The 19,577-nt window shown below is 39.9% G+C and overlaps 1 protein-coding gene across 1 annotated transcript in view; it reads left to right on the forward strand.

Moving 5' to 3' along the window:
- Positions 1 to 4,688, forward strand: part of DERA (deoxyribose-phosphate aldolase) — a 65,859-nt gene extending 61,171 nt beyond the window's left edge. Inside the window, 2 exon segments of the mRNA XM_058191272.1 lie at positions 928 to 1,077; positions 3,190 to 4,688. Of these exon segments, the coding sequence (XP_058047255.1) occupies positions 928 to 1,077; positions 3,190 to 3,246 (207 nt within the window). The 3' untranslated portion in view covers positions 3,247 to 4,688.
- Positions 4,689 to 19,577: the final 14,889 nt, after the last annotated feature.

The following is a 19,577-nucleotide window of genomic DNA, read 5'->3' on the forward strand; positions in this document are numbered from 1 at the left end:
GTTGGGGGGGCAATATGTTGACTTTGTATATAAATATACAAATAGAATGAGACTATTGCCTTACACAATGTAAGCCGCCCTGAGTCTTCGGAGAAGGGCGGGATATAAATGTAAATTTAAAAAAAAATCAGAGTTCCCCAGCCTTTTCAGCTTTACAGACCGGTGGGGGGCAGAAAAGAGGGACCAAGGTGACTGAGAAGGAGTGGGGATGCGCACATGTGCACGCTTGCCCACCCACTTCAGTGGCCTGGTTCTAAAAGGATTACGGCCCATTAGTGGGCCACGGCCCCGAGGTTGGTGGCCCCTGCCTTAAATGTCTACAGTGGACATTGAGCTCTTCCCCAGCTGCGAATGTCACGTGTGAGTTTTATTCACTCTCTCACTCCCCTCACTTTTTAATATGTAGTTCATTCCAAATCTTTTAAATTTACTGCAGTTTTATTGGTTGCATTTAAATACTTCTTCTCAGCGAACTTGCCATGCCAATTTTTCAAGGTTTTTTAATATTAGAAAGATATTTCTTCTTTAAAAGTAAACTACGGTTTCCCCAAATTAGCTTTGAGGCTTTTAGTGCTTGTATAATACATACTATATCTCCCCCCCACCATAGATATCTGGGGCTCCCTGGCTTTCTACTCTATGCTTCCATTTATATTTTTAGTGATTTTCTTTTATTTAGTAGTGTGTTTCTTCTTGTCATTATACTGTATTTTATTACCCTATAAGCCACTTTGTGCACCTGCATTTTGGAGAGGGAAGGCAGGAAAGAAATCCTTCTGTAAATTAGACACACACACACACACACACCCTGTCTGGATAGATGTATGCATTTATATGCAAATTCCTATTTGCTGTACACCTGCAGTGACTTCTTTGGAGCCTAACATAATAGTTCTTTCTTTCTTTCTTTAATTTTTCTTTCCTAAGGTTGGATTCAAACCTGCAGGAGGCATTCGCAAAGCCAAAGAGGCCTTGATCTGGCTTTCCCTGATGAAGGAGGAACTGGGAGAAGAATGGTTGAAACCAGAACTTTTTCGCTTGGGTGCCAGTACTTTGCTGGGAGACATTGAAAAACAGGTTAGATTCGAAGCTTCCACTTCCTCCAATACATTTAACCCTTAATCTGGGCTAACCTAGCACAATTGTTGGGTTAATAGAAGAATGTATTTGCTCCAATTAATAAAGCAATCCACAGCTGGAGAGAGTTTCAGTGGTCAAAGGCAACAGTACAGCCTCTTGACTTCTAGGGAGGAGGCAATACCATTAGTCCTTGATTTATGACCAGAGTAGAGTGTGGAATTTTGGTAGTTAAGTTGTTAGGGTCCTTGAGATCGAGAGGGTCCGCAGGATTGGCTGGGATGCTACACATCCACTTCATGACTTGTTTTCCTTCAGGTGTGGGTGTGGGTATATGAGTGTATGTGTATATGTTTATATTTATGGGTGTTTATGTATATATATTTATATTTATGTATATGTATAAATATAAATGCATATGTATGGTTATGTATATGGGTGTGTATGTATATGTTTGTGTTTGTTTGTGTGTGTGTGTGTATATTTATGTGTGTGTGTGTGTGTGTGTATGTATATATTTATATATGTATATGTATGGGTATATGGGTGTGTATGTATATATTTATATGGGTGTGTATATGTGTGTGTATGTATATATTTATATACATATGTGTTTCTTTATGGGTGTATGTATGGGTGTGTATGTATATATTTATATTTATGAGTGTGTGTATGGATGTGTGTATGTTTATATTTATATATGTATATTTATGGGTGCGTATGTATATATTTATATTTATGAGTGTGTGTATGGATGTGTGTATGTTTATATTTATATATGTATATTTATGGGTGCGTATGTATATATTTATATTTGTGTGTGTGTGTATGGGTATGAGTATGTATATGTGTGTTTGTGTATGTATGTATGTATGTATGTATGTGTGTGTATGTATATGTTTATATATGTATATGTATGTGTGTGTATATATTTATATTTATGTGTGTGTGTGTATGGGTGTATGTGTGTTTGTGGCATGTGTATATGTGTGTTATGTCTGTATGGGTAGATATATACTTTCTTTTGAGAGCAGGCAACAGAATTTCATTTTTAATGTGGGCCAGTGTGCTCACAGTAAAAAAAGAAATGACAATAAAAGTTATCTTATCTATAAGTTACTAGATTCAATTTTACCACCGTTTTTGTGAAGGTTGTAATGTGAGTCACAGGGCATTTTTTGCTGGAACTGGCCAGGTGATTGCAGGGGTGCTACAAACAGTCATACATTGTGAGTCACTTGCCAAATGCCCAAACGCAATCATGTGATCATGGGGGGGGGGATCCAAATTTCAAGGATGGAACGTAAGTAGTTTTTTCAAAAGTGCATCCTAACGGAATGTCTGTGGAGATTCTCAGTCATCCAAGTCATGGTTTGTCTCAGAGGTGCCTTTTTTTTTTTTTTTCCAAGAGGCAACTGGACTTTCCGGTTTTTCTTTGAAGACATTTCTCCTCTCATCCAAGAAGCTTCTTCAACTCTGACTGGATGGTGGGGAATGGAAGGATTTTTATTCCTTCCATTTGCACTACTCAGGTGACCCTGAGGACAGAGGTAAACCCCCAAGTGGCCTCAAGGACTCTCTAAAAAGAATGCAAATGACCAGCTGTCTGCAAGGAGTATAAATCCTTCCATTCCCCACCATCCAGTCAGAGCTGAAGAAGTTTCTTAGATGAGAAGTGAAACGTCTAAAAAAAAAAAGACCAGTTGGCTCTTGGAAAAAAGCTTGTAACTGAACAGTCGTCATTAAAAGACTGGTGATGAATCAAGGATTACCTTTATGGAAATCCAACAGTTGCTCCTTCTCCCACCCTAAAATCTCCCCATACCTTAGAATGGCCTGTTTGGGGGCTTCAAATAGGTTTTCAAGTGTGGGGAACCCATTCAGGAAGCCATTCAGTGAACCCATCACTGAAATTCAGACATTGGCTGCCAAACTTTGAAGGAAAGTTTTTTTTTTTTTAAAGAGAATGGCTTCAGATAAGGCATGCTCTTAATCAGTGTGAATAATTAAGTGTCTATCCGCTGGGTCCACTTTTGCATTAACCTACCCATAATTTGCCAGTTTTATTATCCCAGTTTAATTTCTGCTTTTTTGTTTCCATTCATTGCACAGATTTATTATCACGTGACCGGCAGATACCCAGCTTCCTATGACCTGCCCATGGCTTAGACTGGTGACGGATTTATGCTGTGAAAGAGAGAAAGATTTAAACCAACAATGTTCTGGATTATTCCCACCCCCCCGCCCCCCTCCCCGAAACCAGGTCCTTACTAAGTGCTTTACAAAACGGATTAAAACTGTGATGCCTCCATTTCACAGTTTCAGTGTTCTTAGAATGGCCCAAGGCCCAGGTGAATCAATGGAGAAATCTTTGAATGTTGAAAATGTCTAGTGTTAATATTTTGTAGGCACACATCGTCTTCAGCCTGGATTTCAGGAAACAAACAGGAAACGATTATTTTAGGGTGAATTTTGTACTTGAAATTAAGCATTTGTCAATTGCCATATATATAAATAAAGTGTACCAAAAACTAACGATCAGCAATGTTGGAATAGATCATGATAAAAGCACCTCAGTGGCTCAAGAGTTTCAAAATGATGCTATTTAGTCTATTTAGAAAGCATATGAATCCAAACTGGTGTGTGTTATGAGGGGAAGATATAACTGTGGCCCAACCTTGCAGTCCTGACTAGGAGTGTGCTCAATCAATCATGCCTTCTTCACGTTAAGAAATAACAGTGGAATTATTTGAAATCTTTTCTTCCCCTGAAAAGGTTCTACAGAGCAGGGGTCTCCCACCTTGGCAACTTTAAGACTTGTGGACTTCAACTTTCAGAATTCCTCAGCCAGCAACCAATCTAGCCAAAGTTATCTGAGATTCTAGTAGCTTGTTATCTGAATTCTCTCATACATACAACTAACAGGATGTGACAGTACTGAAAAGGGCCAGAAGTTTTCTGGGCCAAATTAGCATAGACATCATCACCCTATCAGCAATTGCAAGAATTGCTACCCTGTTTCCCCGAAAAAAAGACCTAACCAGAAAAATAAGTTCTAGCATTTTTTCAGGATGCTCATAATATAAGCCCTACCCCCAAAATAAGCCCTAGTTAAGATTGTCAGCCAAGATTTGGATAAGAATTTGGTGGATTATTCAAAATGTACTGAAGAAGAAGATAAAGTTCCTGCCGCAATTTTTCCTTTTGGGAATTATAAAGGATTGTACAGGGATTGAGACTAAATTGATTCTGAATTTAATAACAGCAGCAAGACTGTTGATTGGACAATTCTGGAAGAAAGAAGAGGTACCTACAATAGAAGAATGGATACTGAAAGTCATTAATTTGGCTGAGATGGCTAAAATCTCAGCTTTTTAAAAAGACAATATGCAGGAAAGATATTTAATTGAATGGAAAAAATGGATTGATTATCTACAAAACAGATATCAGATTAAGAAATATCAGATTGCCTTTGAATAATTAGGAAGTATTATTTTATGTAATGGGGAGGGGGTTGGGAGATGAAAAGATTTGGATGAGGTTAATTGGATTAGAAGGGAAAATTTTACTCTATGTTTGGTTTATGTATAACAATACCTTGTGATTGACCCGGGAAGCCGGGGGAAGGAGGGGAAGGAGGGGAAGAGGGATTTCTGGAAGGGAGGGGGAAAAAAGGGGGGGAAATGTTTTTGTTTTTTTAAACCTTTTTCAATAAAAAAAAAAAAGATTGTCAGCCAAGTGGGTGCATTTAGTACCATATTTCCCCCAAAATAAGACTAAAACCAGAAAATAAGCCCTACTGCGTCTTTTGGCGTAAACATTAATATAAGACCCGGTCTTATTTTCAGGGAAACACGGTACTTCACAATAGAAAGGGCCTAAATTTGGATCTTTAACTATAAGGCTTTGTGGTGATGGCTCATTCAGCCCTCTGTAGCAGGGGTCTCCAACCTTGGCAACTTTAAGATTTGTGGACTTCAACCACCCGCGCATGCATGTGCGACCCCCACATGCTCCCCCCACCCTCGTGCATGCGCATGCGACCCCCGCGCCCCCCCATGCGTACGCACCTCCCACATGTACCCCACCCCCACGCATGCGCAGCAACATGCGTGGTAGAGCTGAGCTGGGGCAACGGCTTGCGTGCCCGCAGAGAGGGCTTTGTGTGCCATCTGTGGCACGCATGCCATAGGTTCGCCATCATGGGTCTAGCTGCTGTAGCCAAATTTTTTGGGGGGTGTCAGCCCTCATGTTTCCAACTGTTTCAGCTTTTCAAGCCATAAGGAAGAGCAAAGTTTTCCCAAGTAAGTTTCGAAATTGAGAGCTGTTGAAATTTTCTTAAGAGTCCCAGCTAGCCATAAGTAGCTACTTCACATACTACAGTCAGACATAAAGGAACCTTTGCCTATAGGAAACTTCAACACGAAATAGCTTTCCTGTTATTTTACCTTTTTTGAAGTGTGCTCCCTCTATAGAAGACGAGAATTTCTTAGAGTTTTGATACGTAATAGAATTTTAAAGAGTTTTGAAATTTGAAACAAAACGATTTTGCACAAATGAATAAGGAAACAGGATTGTCTGGGCCAGACGTACTGTATACATTATAGTCCAGAAAGTTCGATAATAAACATTGTCAAAGCTGAAGAGGAGTTTTGCATTTGAAACACACACACCCACACACACATTCATGCACGCACACTTATTTCAAGTTGTACTGTCCTATTTCACTGCAAACAGCTGTTTTGGAGTGTGAAAAAAAATGCTCAAAACAGCTTGTTTTGCTTTTGGAACAGCTGTTGCACATTGAAAATGGGGCATTTCACACTTCCAATTGGAATGTTTTGAATTACACATGATTGAGTTGCGACTATTTTATAGATCCTGACTTTTCAATTTTATTTTTTTTTAACTTCTTTGGGAACGAAGGGGGGAAAAAAACCTTAGTAGAACTGCAAGCAAACAGCTTGGATCTGGGCCTCTTTATCTCTTGCCCAAAACAGAAAAATGCTCCCGTGTGAATTTTTGTTACAGCCCTGACGTTGTAAAATCAATTGCTTGACATTTTAAGAACATATGTTTAAATAAAAGAATAATCTGTGCAAGGGTTGTTCTCTCCTATTTCACTTGAGATTAATTACTGCCTGCACGCGACACAAATAAAAATAATATTTGAATCATTACCTTTCTAAAGATCAGGCTACCAGCAGCTCCATGCCTTATTTTGTCATGCCGTCTGCTAAGGAATTATTTTTCTTTTCTAGAAGGCCACCATCACGTAAAACAAGTAATTCCAAGGAAAACGAAGGCACATTTCTTATTATATTCGTAACATAAAACATTGGTGTGATTTTGGTTTAGAAAAGAAGGATGCACATTGTCAGGACAATCCCCTAATGTTAGATGCATGGCGTTGAGCAGAAATTATTCAGACATAATGGAAAAGCACCGAATGCTTTCAAAGTAACTCTCCAAGTCCTCTGGCCATGGCTTGTTACTGGAAATAAGTTTGAGATTGAATTGTAAGGATTTTTTCTTTTGCAAAACAAAAAAACTACCCCCAAAATACCGGTAATCCTTAATTTACAACAGTTCATTTAGTGACCAAAGTGACACCACTAAAAAAAATGACTTATGACCATTTTTCACACTTACGACCACTGCATGGTCACACGGTCAAACTTTAGATGCTTGGCAATCGATTCATATTTATGATTGTTGCCGTGTCCCAAAGTCACATGATCCTCTTTTGCGACCTACTGACAAGCAAAGTCAATGGGGAAGTTAGATTCATTTAACAACCGTGTCACTAAATTAAGAACTGCAGTGATTCACTTAGCAACTGTGGCAAGAAAATGGGGCAAAACTCACTTAAGAAATTCTCAGTAACTCTAATTCTATGATCCAATTGTGGTCGTAATCTGAGCCGCCCTCCCCCCCAGTAGAATTAAAAATAAGGGACTGCTTCATTTAAAAGCAAATAGATAAAAAGGGAGTTTAAGTGCATAATATATGTATACGTATGAGATCATAAGGAAAAATATAAGTATTTTAGGTAATAATAATAATAATAATAATATTTTTATTTATAGACCGCCCTTCTCCCAAAGGACTCAGGGCGGTGTACAGCCACAAATAAAATACAGAAAGAAAACAACAATACAAAACTAAAAACAACCCTTAAAAAACCTATTTAATTTGGCTACTTATAGATAAAAATATTCCCCCTAAAATTTATTAAAAAATTTAAAACCCATAAATCAATTTAATAATATAAAATTTAAGCGAAGTATTCAGAATCAACATTTCTATCCAAACTAATATTGGTGCGGATGAAGGTAATCTAGTAAAAAAAACCCATTGTTAATATAATTAATAATAAATAGAGACCAAATTTCTGTAAATGCATCCTTCTTTGTAGTTTTTTTTTTAGGTTTTTTTCCCCAAGGTCGTTTTCTGTTAATACTTTAAGGCAGAGCAATTCCCTTCAATTCTGAGTACCGCTAATGTTTTGAAAGGTATTCCTTGGGTATGGGGGGTTGTGTGTTTTGCAATAAGAAATTCTTAGTAGTTAACAAAAAGTAATTGAATAAATGGATTATGTTACATTGGTTTATATGCCTTAGGAAATAGGGTAATAAGAGGATTCATTGTAAAAGAGTTGGTTGGGGTTTTTTTCCTCCTTATTTCTTCAGACTTTTAACCAAAAGGAGATTGCCACCAATATGTATCAGTTTATCGCTCTATCATCATAATTTATAATTTTATCAGATTGTTAGTTTGTTACATTTGAATTATATTCCTGGTCAGTTCCTAACTACTTGCTGAAATCCCAAAGGTTAGGATGAGGTTTTCAAAAGGCAATTGGAGTTCCTTTGTTTTCCCTTGAAGATGTTTCGTTTCTCATCTAAGAAACTTCTTCAGTTCTGAACTGTCTAGTTGCCTTTTTGAAAAAGCACCTTTGGGACAACCATGACCAGGATGACTGAGAATCTCCATAGACAGGTGGGAATTTTATCCAATTTAGATTTCAGATTTGAACTATGGAAAGAATCTTGAACTTTTGAAGAGCCCCAAGATAGACTACCTTGCCAAGCAGGGGTGTCCAAACTTGGCAACTTGAAGACTTGTGGACTTCAACTGGGAAGTCCACAAGTCTTAACTGCTAAACAAATAATTCCCTCAACATCGTCAAACTATTCACATTAAGCTGCAATACTATTACTATTAGTCTTCTCATCGTTCCTATCACCCGTCTCCTCCCACTTATGACTGCATTACTGTAACTTTACATAACATAATAACAGAGTTGGAAGGGACCTTGGAGGTCTTCTAGTCCAACTCCCTGCCCAGGCAGGAAACCCTACACCATTTCAGACAAATGGTTATCCAACATTTTCTTAAAAATTTCCAGTGTTGGAGCATTTACAACTTCTGCAGGCAAGTTGTTCCACTCATTAATTGTTCTAACTGTCAGGAAATTTCTCCTTAGTTCTAGGTTGCTTCTCTCCTTGATTAGTTTCCACCCATTGCTTCTAGTTCTACCCTCAGGTGCTTTGGAGAATACTTTGTTGCTTGTATCCTTACAATTTATATTGATATTGATTGTTTCCTAGTATGATTTGATTGCTTATTTGTACCTTATGACTATCTCTTAAATATTGTACCTTATGATTCTTGACGCATGTATCTTGTTTTTTTATGTACACTGAGAGCATATGCACCCAAGACAAATTCCTTGTGTGTCCAATCACACTTGGCCAATAAAGAATTCTATTCTATTCTATTCTATTGGATTCTTGGTGACGTCAATAATGGGTTTATGTAGTTTTCTTGACAATTATAATGGATGGATTTGTATTGCTTTCTTCCAGAACATTTTTCTGGCTTCCCAGTCTAACAACCCTGATACTTCTGGGTAGAATCTCATCCCAATATTAATGTGGTCCGACCTCACTTAGCTTTTTGAGTCCAGACAAGATTGGTTATCTGCTTCTTCCTGCCAAAGCCATCCTTAATATTAATTGTGAGCCATCGTCGGTGTCAACTCTTAGTGACCACATAGATAGATTTTTTCCAGGAAGCTTAAAATAACATGAATGAAATTCGCTTCTTATTAGATGAAATCATTGTTAGATCTTTATGGCTTTTGGAAAGGATTCAGAAGTGTTTTCGATCTTGTATAAGAGCTATTCATTAAAATCGCTTGGCTTTTTTTAGACTTTGGCGTGGGGGAAAATATATGCATTAAGAGCTTTTCTTCAGGCTCATGTGGAATGGAGCAAAATTTCAGGCTACGTTAATGAGTAGCAGAAAGGAATTGTGCTTTCCTAGTGTCCAAAGCAACCCTGAATCATTTTCAGACTATCCATAATATTGCACATCTTGCCTACACTATTCTTAAATATTATTTTTTTAAAAAGGTCTTCACTGGAGAAACCCAGATGATTTTCTAAGGAATGGTTGAATTTGAATTCATTTGACACAGGTAATCCTTGAGTTGCGACCATAATTCAGTCCCAATTGCTAAGCAAGACAGTTGTTAAGTGAGTTTCACCCTCTTTTTTGACTTTTCTTGCCACAGTTGTTAAGTCGATCACTGCAGTTGTTAAGTTAGTAACAAGGTTGTTTAATAAATTTGACTTCCCCATGGATTTTGCTTGTCGGAACATCGCAAAAGGTGATCACATGACTGCAGGACACTGGAATCGTCATAAATACGAACCCGTTGCCAAGCAGCTGGATTTTGATCACGTAACCATGGAGATGCTGCAACTGAATGATTGGTTCTAAGACAAGAACTACCACCTGCATTGAGTTGATCCTTATGGCCCTTGCGAAATAAATTCAACAGTAAAATGGGTTTCCATCAATGATTGCCTAATTCGATCCAACTAACTATCTTCCCATTCCTGGCCCTGAACATTTAAACTCATGCTTAAAAAGCAAATGATCCACAAATGGAGAAAGAGAAATTTTGGGAGCCCCAAATTGTTTCCACCTTTGATGTAAATTTAAATCAGGGTTTGGAATGGTAAACTTTAATTCCTGAGGGTTGGGGAGGGATGGTACTTCAATGCAGAACAAGAAGGGATGGTCAACTGAAAGATCCAGGGCAGAAGATCCATGGAGGTGGTCCAAAAAATGTAAAATGATGTCTATTCATGACCTTTGTGTGTGGTTCAGAACCCAAAGTATTGGAGATGGCTTTTAAAACTGGCCTCTCCCAGATTTAACCCCACCGATCATGGATAGAGGTTTTCTGCAGAAGAAAAACTCTGGAGAATTCTACATGCACACACACAGGGATATTGTGCTGGTGGTTATTACAGGTCGCTCTCGGCCTACAACCATTCGTTTAGTGACAGTTCTTAAGTGAAATCACTGAAGTTGTTAAGTCAGTAACACAGTTGTTAAGTGAATCTGGCTTCCCCACTGAGTTTGCTTGTCAGAAGGTCTCAAAAAGTGATCACATGACCCTGGGATGCTGCAACCATCATAAATATGAAACAATGGCCAAGCGTCTGAACTTTGGTCATGTGACCATGGAGATGTTACAACAGCCGTGTGAAAAATAGCCATAAGTCATTTTTTTCAGTAATTTCGAACGGTCCCTAAATGTTGTAAGTCGAGGACTACCCATACTCAGGATCTCCATGTGAAAATGTACATTTCCAACAATGTTTCCACATCCCATTTCCGTATCCAGCTTGAGATTCAGCTGGGGTATTTCTGAAGATGTAAACAATGCATGTGATTTTTCTGGGCTACCAAATAATAATGGTTTGCTGTTGAGTTTTCGGTTTTTTCCGGTCAAGCTTACCGCCTGGGGTGTGGATTTCTTCATCATCCTTTGAGCCATTCACTCTGCTCAGGATTATACACAACCATTTTCCCCACTTTTCGAAAGGAAAACAAGCTATCCATGCTTTTAAAAGAATAAACACCTCAGGGCCATCAGGCAGCTGTTTTCTGATGTTTCCGACTACTTGTGGCTCTTCCAGTAAATTATTTTGATTTCCAGCCAACGGTTGATTTTATACAGGTGGTCCTCGACTTACAACAGTTCTCTTAGTGATCATTTGAAGTTACAACGGCACTGAAAAAAGTGACTTATGACCGCTTTTCACATTTACGATCGTTGGAGCATCCCCATGATCAGGTGATCAAAATCCAGATGCTTGGGCAACTGACTCATATTTATGACGGTTGCGATATCCCGGGATCATGTGGATCAACTTTTGTGACCTTCTGACAAGCAAAGTCAATGGGGAAGCCAAGTTCACTTAACAACCATCTTACTAACTTAACACCTGCAGTGATTCACTTAACAACTGTGACAAGAAAGGGTGTAAAAAGGGGCAACATTCACTTAACAACTATCTCTGCAACATACATTTTGGGCTCAATTGTAGTCATAAGTCTGAGTTCCACTTTTGTTATTTTGCAAGGGCTTACCTGGAAGGTGTAGAAAATAATACTTATCTAGAAATCAGCGCAGACCAATTCCAGTTCCTATCCGCATCTCCTTATGCATCACATCTAGATAGCTTCTAATCCCAAGAACCTGAGAATGGTTTTATTGGGGCTGGTAAGAGAATTAGCTTAGCAGATGGGGCTTAATTTTGCTTGATGGGTGTTCTTCCTGGCCAAATCTTTGTTCTGAGTAATAATTTTCCTTTCCCCCAACATAAAGGTTCCTAAGTATTGATCCTCCCCTAACACTTGTCAAATCAATATGTTGGAAGAGATGACTGATAAATGTCCAGGACTCAGAAACTGCTCTTGATGGACAGGAATCCTCCCCTCCCTTGGTAACCTTTCCATATCTTAATTTGTTCATTTGTAACTTTGGTTGCTTGTTTCCTAAGAAGAATAGCCTTAAGTTTTATCCTGCTGATCTTGTGAAGATCAGAGCTAACATCTGGATAAGAGATAAAATGTCATGGGTAGGATTAAAAGGGAGAATAAGTTTTAATTAAATGCAACCTGTGCAGGAAGACAAGATTAAGGAGGGGGTTGAGAGTGTTGGAAATATCTCCATCTGGTCAGTTGTTTTAATAGGGCAGGCTGCAACCAAGGTATATTAATTCGCCAAGCACACTGCTTTAAATGCCTAACGGCCATTGGAATTAACATCCTGGTTATTCCAAATTCACAGGGCAGTCTGCCTGTCTGTTGACATATATTCTGCTCATGCTCTCTATATGAATTATTAGTATAGATTTTGGTTTAGGAGGTGGAAACATTTTTTTTAAAAAAAGAAACTCTGGTCGGTGTGATTAAGAAACAGTTTAAAAACAAAATTCATAGTATTGTGATGAATTTGTATAATTCCCTGATGCATATTGGAAATGCTTCCATGAATATAATTTTGGGTCCTCCGTGCAAAACAAGTGTTTAGAAAGTTGGGAAAAGGTTCAGCAAAGTTCAAGAATTTTAAAAAGCATCTTGACACGAGATGCCACCTAGCTGTCTTCTATGGTGTCATTGATCTCCTACGGCAAGGGCTCCAACTCCTGGGGGATGGATCAGTACCAGTACCAGTCTGGGGCCCGTTACCAGGCCACACAAGCGAGCAAGGCTTCATCTGTGCATGCATTATGTGGGAAGCCCCCCCCCCCCATTTCTGGAAGAATGAAATATTTTGAGGAATATTAAAAAGGCAAGATATTATGTTTCCGCAAAGTGAGACATGGAGAAACATGCTCTTAAACCAGACCCAGTCTCTCTGCCCCCAAGCAGAAGCTGAGGAGGCCAGTTTTTAGGAATGCAGATTTGGATATTTTGAAACAAACAAAGGCAGAACGGTAGGATTAGAGGCAGCCCCTCACCCAAGATTCAACACAAGACGAAAGCCATCAGTCACAATAGGAATTCCCCGACAACCTTTCAGAACACAAGCCCCTTCATTGCACCACCCCCAGAGAGTCCAAACTTCAATAAACAATAAGCCAGAGGTTGACCAGATTAGCTCAGACAAGCATTTAGGATTTGCATTTCCTCTTTTGCCTATAGAGCCAGCTATGAGCCCGGTTTACGTCAATTGCCTGATCTTCGGACCTTTCGGCGTGAGCTGAAAACGCACCTATTTATTCAAGCGGGACTGGATTGAAATTTTATTGGGGTATTTATGTTTTAAGATTTTATATGGTTTTAAAATTTCGGCCACATTATAATATTTCTTTTTAACTTCTTTTTAATGTTTATATATTGAATTTTTACTTGGCTGTACACCGCCCTGAGTCCTCCGGGAGAAGGGTGGTATAAAAATCGAAATAAATAAATAAATAAATATATAACCTCTGCATGACCCCATAGGAATCTGACAACAGCCAATAGAATACATGTTCTTGCACAAGAACAGGAAGCTCAAATGCAAAGCCCAAAGAAGGTGTAAAAACCCACCCACTCTCAACTCTATTTTGTCAGCTGTCCCAAAATCACATGTGGTTGGTGGTTGTGTTTCATCAATAAATCATCTTTCCAATCAGCCGCCACGTTTCCAGTGTCTTTCTCCCAGCTTGGTACTGAACCAGTTGGCTATTTCTTCCAACAATTGGGATCTAGATAGTGCACAACACACACACACACACACACACACACACACACACACACACACACAGAGTCCATTGAAAAATTGTTTTCCACAGAATCGATCCCTGGTCCCCAATAGCTTCAGGATATAAATCTCTGTCTTCACCTATATGCTTTAGTTATTCCCTGCTAACCAGGATTTACTGAATTAAACCTTTTGTGAGGTGTGGTTCCATGAGGAAACTCTGCCATCTTCTCAGCATACATTGGAATAAAATGTGGCTGGGTAATTTGTAGGCTTGTGTCTTATGAATATAGCCATGGAGTCTCCTAGGTTTTCCCATTTCATCTTCAAATCACTCATGTTCCGCTTACCCTCCAGACATGCTATTTTCACAGCCTCTCCTTCGACTTGGTACTCAGCGAAGAGTAACGTTTCCCCATCACTGGTTGGACAGGGCCAGGGGTGAAATCTAAAAATTTTCCCTACCGGTTCTGTGGGTGTGGCTTAATTGGTGGGTGCGGCTTAGTGATCAGGTGACTGAATGGGCATGGTCAATAATAATAAATAATAAAAATAATAAAGTATACAAAACTTGGGAGGCACCGGTCTACCTTCTTTAAAAATAGAGGCCCCGGTCTACCAATAGCCTTTTACTGAGAGGCACTGGTCTACCTTCTTTAAAAACAGACCCCGGTCTACCAATTGCCTTTTACTTACAGGCACCGGTCTACCTTCTTTAAAAATAGAGGCACCGGTCTACTAGCCGCCTACAGTGCTGATCAGCTGTAGTGCGGCCCTTTGAAGTGCTGCGGCAGTCATTTAAGGTCTTTTGCAGCTATATCACCACCAAGAGCTTCAGAGACAGAGAAGAGGAACAGTGAGGCGTGGGTGGTGGTGGTGGGCCGGGATTTTTGCTACCGGTTCTCCGAACTACCTGCCCCCATCGCTACCGGATCGCGGGATCCGGTCCGAACCGCGGGATCCGGTCCGAACCGGGAGCATGTCACCCCTGGACAGGGCCCTGTTTATTTTGAGACCTTCAAAGTTCTGGATGTGATTTCTTTAGCCCTTTCAAAAATTTCCACCAAATTATAATTTTTGATCTGATTGAAAGTGAGACATAATTATTTAATATTGGAAATAATCAGTATAATTCTCTTTATTAAGAGGTTTTTTTAAAAAAAAATTAGATTTAGATTAATTTAAGCCATGTTAACTTTTGTTTTGGCCCCATTTACTTTTTAGGGTGAATCTCTTGACATAATCCCAGATTAGTTGTGGGTTGTGATAGGAAAGGGGAGAGCAACCTACTTCTCACTCTGACAGTATGTTTGCTTTGATGCTAGATATTTAATTTGAATTGACTTTGGCATCAATTATTTCTCCATTCAGAAGTATTTCTTCTCCCAAATAGTTGATGCACAAGGTTTAAATCTGGAGCATGAGACCATCTCCCTGGGTTCAATTCTCTCTCTTCGCTCGTCTTTGTCTATCATCTATCTCTATCATTATTTCTCTCTTTCACCTGTCTTTTTCTTTCTTTCTCTCTGTCTCTTTCTTTTTCTCATCTACCTATATCTATCTATCTATCTATCTATCTATCTATCTATCTATCTATCTATCTATCTATCTATCTATCTATCTATCTATCTATCTATCTATCTATCTATCTATCTATCTATCTATCTATCTATCTCTTATCATTATCTCTCTCTCTCTCTTTGATCTAACTGTATTTCTATCTCTATCATCTGCCTGACTGCTGTCTATCTACCTGTCTATCTATCATCATCTATATCTTTCTAAAACATTTATATAGGCACCCATCATACTGAACTCTGGCCATTTTATCAATAATAAAATGGCATAATACATAAATGTATTAAAACCACAAACATTAAAAACCTAGTTAAACTTCTGACACAGAGTTTCTCTTAAAATCTTCTTACCCACCTCATTCTAGCCCAGATCTCGGGTGAAATATCAGGTGGGTCTTCAGTGCTTTTCAGAAGGTTATGAGGGAGAGGCTTTGAAACTTCAGGAGGAACTGTATTTCTATAGGGCAGGGGCTCTATAGCACACTCCCCGAATACCATCACATGGCAATGTTTAGGGGAAGGAATTAGGAGTATGCTACACTACCTAACCTGGTAGGATAGGTAGATGGTCCTGAAGATAACCTAGCCCTTTGCCACATAGGACTTTAACAGTGATAACCAGTATCTTGAACTGTACCGGTGATAACCAGTATCTTGAACTGTACCCAGAAGGAATCTGGGAGCCAGACATGGGCACCTCATAAACCTAGGGGCACCCATCACTGCTTATGCCACCACATTCTGGATCAGTTGTAGCTTCTGGGTATTCTTCAAGGACAGCCCCACGTACAACGAAATGTAGTAATCCAAATAGGAAGTGACCAAGGCATGATCTTGACCTCTGTGTCCTCCTCCAGGCAAGTTGATAAAAATGCACAAGTCGATAGTCCAAGACAGTGATGGCGAATCTTTTCGGCAATGAGTGTCGAAAAGGTTGCGCAGAAACATCATGCATGCATGGTCATTGGGGCCGCGCTCCAGAAAAGCCAAACTTCCAGGTTCTAGCGCACATGCGTGCCCGACGATCAGCTGGCCAGTGCACATGTACAGGCTGGTTTTCGGCACTGCCATACGCACGAAGGGATTGCACTCTGGAAAAGCTGAACCTTCAGGTTCTGGTACACGTGCACATCCGACAATCAGCTGGCCAGTGCACATGTACAGGCTGGTTTTCGGCACTGCCATACGCACGAAGGGATTGCACTCTGGAAAAGCTGAACCTTCAGGTTCTGGTACACGTGCACATCCGACAATCAGCTGGCCAGTGCGCATGCGCGCACCAGTTTTTGGCACCGCCGTGCACGCAAAGGACAGCTGATCATCATGCAGGCATGTGTGCCAGAAACCCGGAAGACAAACAGGCAAGGCCGTGTGTGCCAGGCGACATGGCTTTGCGTGCCACTTCGGGCACGCGTGCCATAGGTTTGCCATCATGGGTCTAAGATGACAATCAGATTCAAAAGCAAGTAAGTTGAGGGACCTCAGCCAAGGATTGGCACTCAGAAAACCTTGGATAAGTTGAATCAAAGGGGAATGAAAGAAATCGGGAACGATCCTAGGGATTTGACTGGGCAAAAGAGGGAGATGGCCACAGAACAGAAATGTACAAAGGGAAGAGAGGCTGCCGTCCATGGGTTGATGTGGAATAATAATCAAGTCGTCTTGCTGTACAAGAGTGCCACAAAATAAAAGTGGCTTCCATCCATTTGGGCAATATACATAGTGAGAGTGCTTTATCGTGCCATTTTTAATCTCTGAACTAATGGGTACTTTGGCAACCGCTTCCAAGCCTGAAATCATTATTAATTCCTTTAGTACTGTAATAACGTTGATGGAGACGAACTCTTATAACATTGAAATAGTATAGTATTTAGCAGTAATTAACGTCCTCTAATTAGGAAATGTTGCCAAGTAGTTTTTCTCTGCTGGCTCCATGAGTAGTTAAGTGCAGCTGGATGAAAATTAACCACAAAGGGAACAGCTTGTGTTTTATGTGAAGTTTGCCTTTGATTCCAAAAAGATATTTGTTAATATTTCTTCATTATCAGAAAGGGGACGGACACGGAGTTATTAATGTTAGAGAGAGCAATGAGCTCCGGTGCCCTACCATACAATAGGCTAACTTGATGGGGTCAGAAACTAGAAAATTCACCAACTGGTCTTACTGCCTGGTTACTCTTCCAATGCTAGGAGAATTGGAATTTAACAGAGCTCTTTTGCTATAGGAATGGAAATTGCTGACCAACGAATTTGGAGAAAGAAGTTATGACTTTCATTTGCAGTGAAATGAAAGGCCTTGGGTTGGATGGGAGATGGAGACAGTTGATGCTAGGTTGCCATTCTGGGATTGGATAGCATTCACAGAGTCACACCAGCCAATCATAATTGCCCTTGTCTTTTCCCGTGTGACAAAAAGTCATGCTGTCAATAGGCTGGTGGAGACGTTAAAATAGCAGCTACTATTTTATTTTTTTTTGCATTTATATCCCGCCCTTCTCCGAAGACTCAGGGCGGCTTACACTATGTCAAGCAATAGTCTTCATCCATTTGTATATTATATACAAAGTCAACTTATTGCCCCCAACAATCTGGGTCCTCATTTTACCTACCTTATAAAGGATGGAAGGCTGAGTCAGCCTTGGGCCTGGTGGGGCTTGAACCTGCAGTAATTGCAAGCAGCTGCTGTTAATAACAGACTGTCTTACCAGTCTGAGCCACAGAGGCCCTACTATATTAGGTTCTATCCAGTAGTGGATTCCACTTACCTTCGCTACTGGTTTGGAACTGTGAGCTCACGTGCAGCACTTCTGTGCATGTGCGGAACTGTCCGTTATGACGTCCAGGCAGGTAGGCAGAGCCTCTCACCGCTACTACTACCGGTTCGCCCAAACCGGGGTGAACTGGTAGAAACCCACCACTGCTTCCATCATTGAGATAGCTGTACAGGTAATTCTCAACTTACAGCCATTTGTTTAGTGACCATTTGAAGTTGCAATAGCACTGGAAAATTTACGGCTGTTTTTCACACTTACAACCGTTGCAGCATCCCCATGGTCACGTGATCAAAATTCAGACTCTTGGCAACTGGCAGGGACTTGTGAAGGTTGCAGTGTCACGTTACAGGATCTTGCGATCAGACTTTGCGACCTTCTGACACTAGGGAAGCTGGATTCATTTAACAACCGTGTTACTAGCTTAACAACTTCAGTTATTCACTTAGCAACTGTGGCAAGCAGGGTCATAGAATGGGTCAAAACTCACTTAACGATTGTCTTGCTTAACAACGGAGTGTCTGGGTTCAATTTTGATCGTAAGTTGAAGAATACTTGTATACACAATACCTGAGATGGAAAAAAAAATGCATTATAGCAAGCCAAGCAAATGGCAGGATTTACAGCAATGTGCACAGTGGCCTATGTATATTAGAAAGATTTGTATCTTTAGCATATCCATCAATTCAATAATATCCCAAATATCAAAACAAGCCTAGCTAAGCTTGTCAGAGGCATAAATCTTCCCTCCCCCTCCATTTTAAAAAAGAAGGGTTATTTGCAGTAGTGGGATTCAAATAATTTAACAACCGGTTCTCTGCCCTAATGATTTCTTCCAACAACCAGTTCACCAAACTGCTCAGAAAGTTAACAACCGGTTCTCCCAAAGTGGTGCGAACTGGCTGAATCCCACCACTGGTTATTTGATAACATTGCCATGAGTTATCTCGATTTCAGCACATTTTAAATATTCACAGCTAATTCTCTAAAATACATTTTTTTATTTTTATTTTTAAAAAAACAACCCCTGCAATTTAACCTTGGATATATTTCAACGGCAGGCCGTTGGATCTTACTAAATCTTGTCCCCCACTCCCTTAAAATCTTTGTCCCCTTACTTAATGGCACCCCTATGGTGTTGCGTAGGCCAGATGCGGTTTTATAATGGAGCTTGGGGAAAAAAAAATCTACGGAATAATTAGCTGGTATGGATGTAACCGAACAGGGCTTTTGTTAGCAGCAAAGGCTGAAATCTTTGGGAATTTCTAATGCTGTCTGGAACACTCTTCTTGGTTCATTGTGAAACTTCAGAGCATATGGTGCTTCTGCTGGTAGGTGTTATTTCAAAGTTTTCAAATCACACTACGAGAGAGTCCCTCTGGTGAGCTATTGGAATGCTTAGCAACTGTGAATTGGAAGTGACAGAATAGAGAAAGAGGGACTATAAAAAAAAAATAAAAAAATCAAGCCAGCGATACGTTCTTGTTTCCAAGAAAAGAGTACAAAATAAATCTATAAATCGAGACAGCTTTACAAGGGGAAAAGAGAGGCCAGCGTTCCAAATCAAGAAGTGTGTGTGTGTGTGTTTGTGTG

This window comes from Ahaetulla prasina, chromosome 7 (genome assembly GCF_028640845.1).
Source record: "Ahaetulla prasina isolate Xishuangbanna chromosome 7, ASM2864084v1, whole genome shotgun sequence".
Lineage (NCBI taxonomy): Eukaryota > Metazoa > Chordata > Lepidosauria > Squamata > Colubridae > Ahaetulla > Ahaetulla prasina.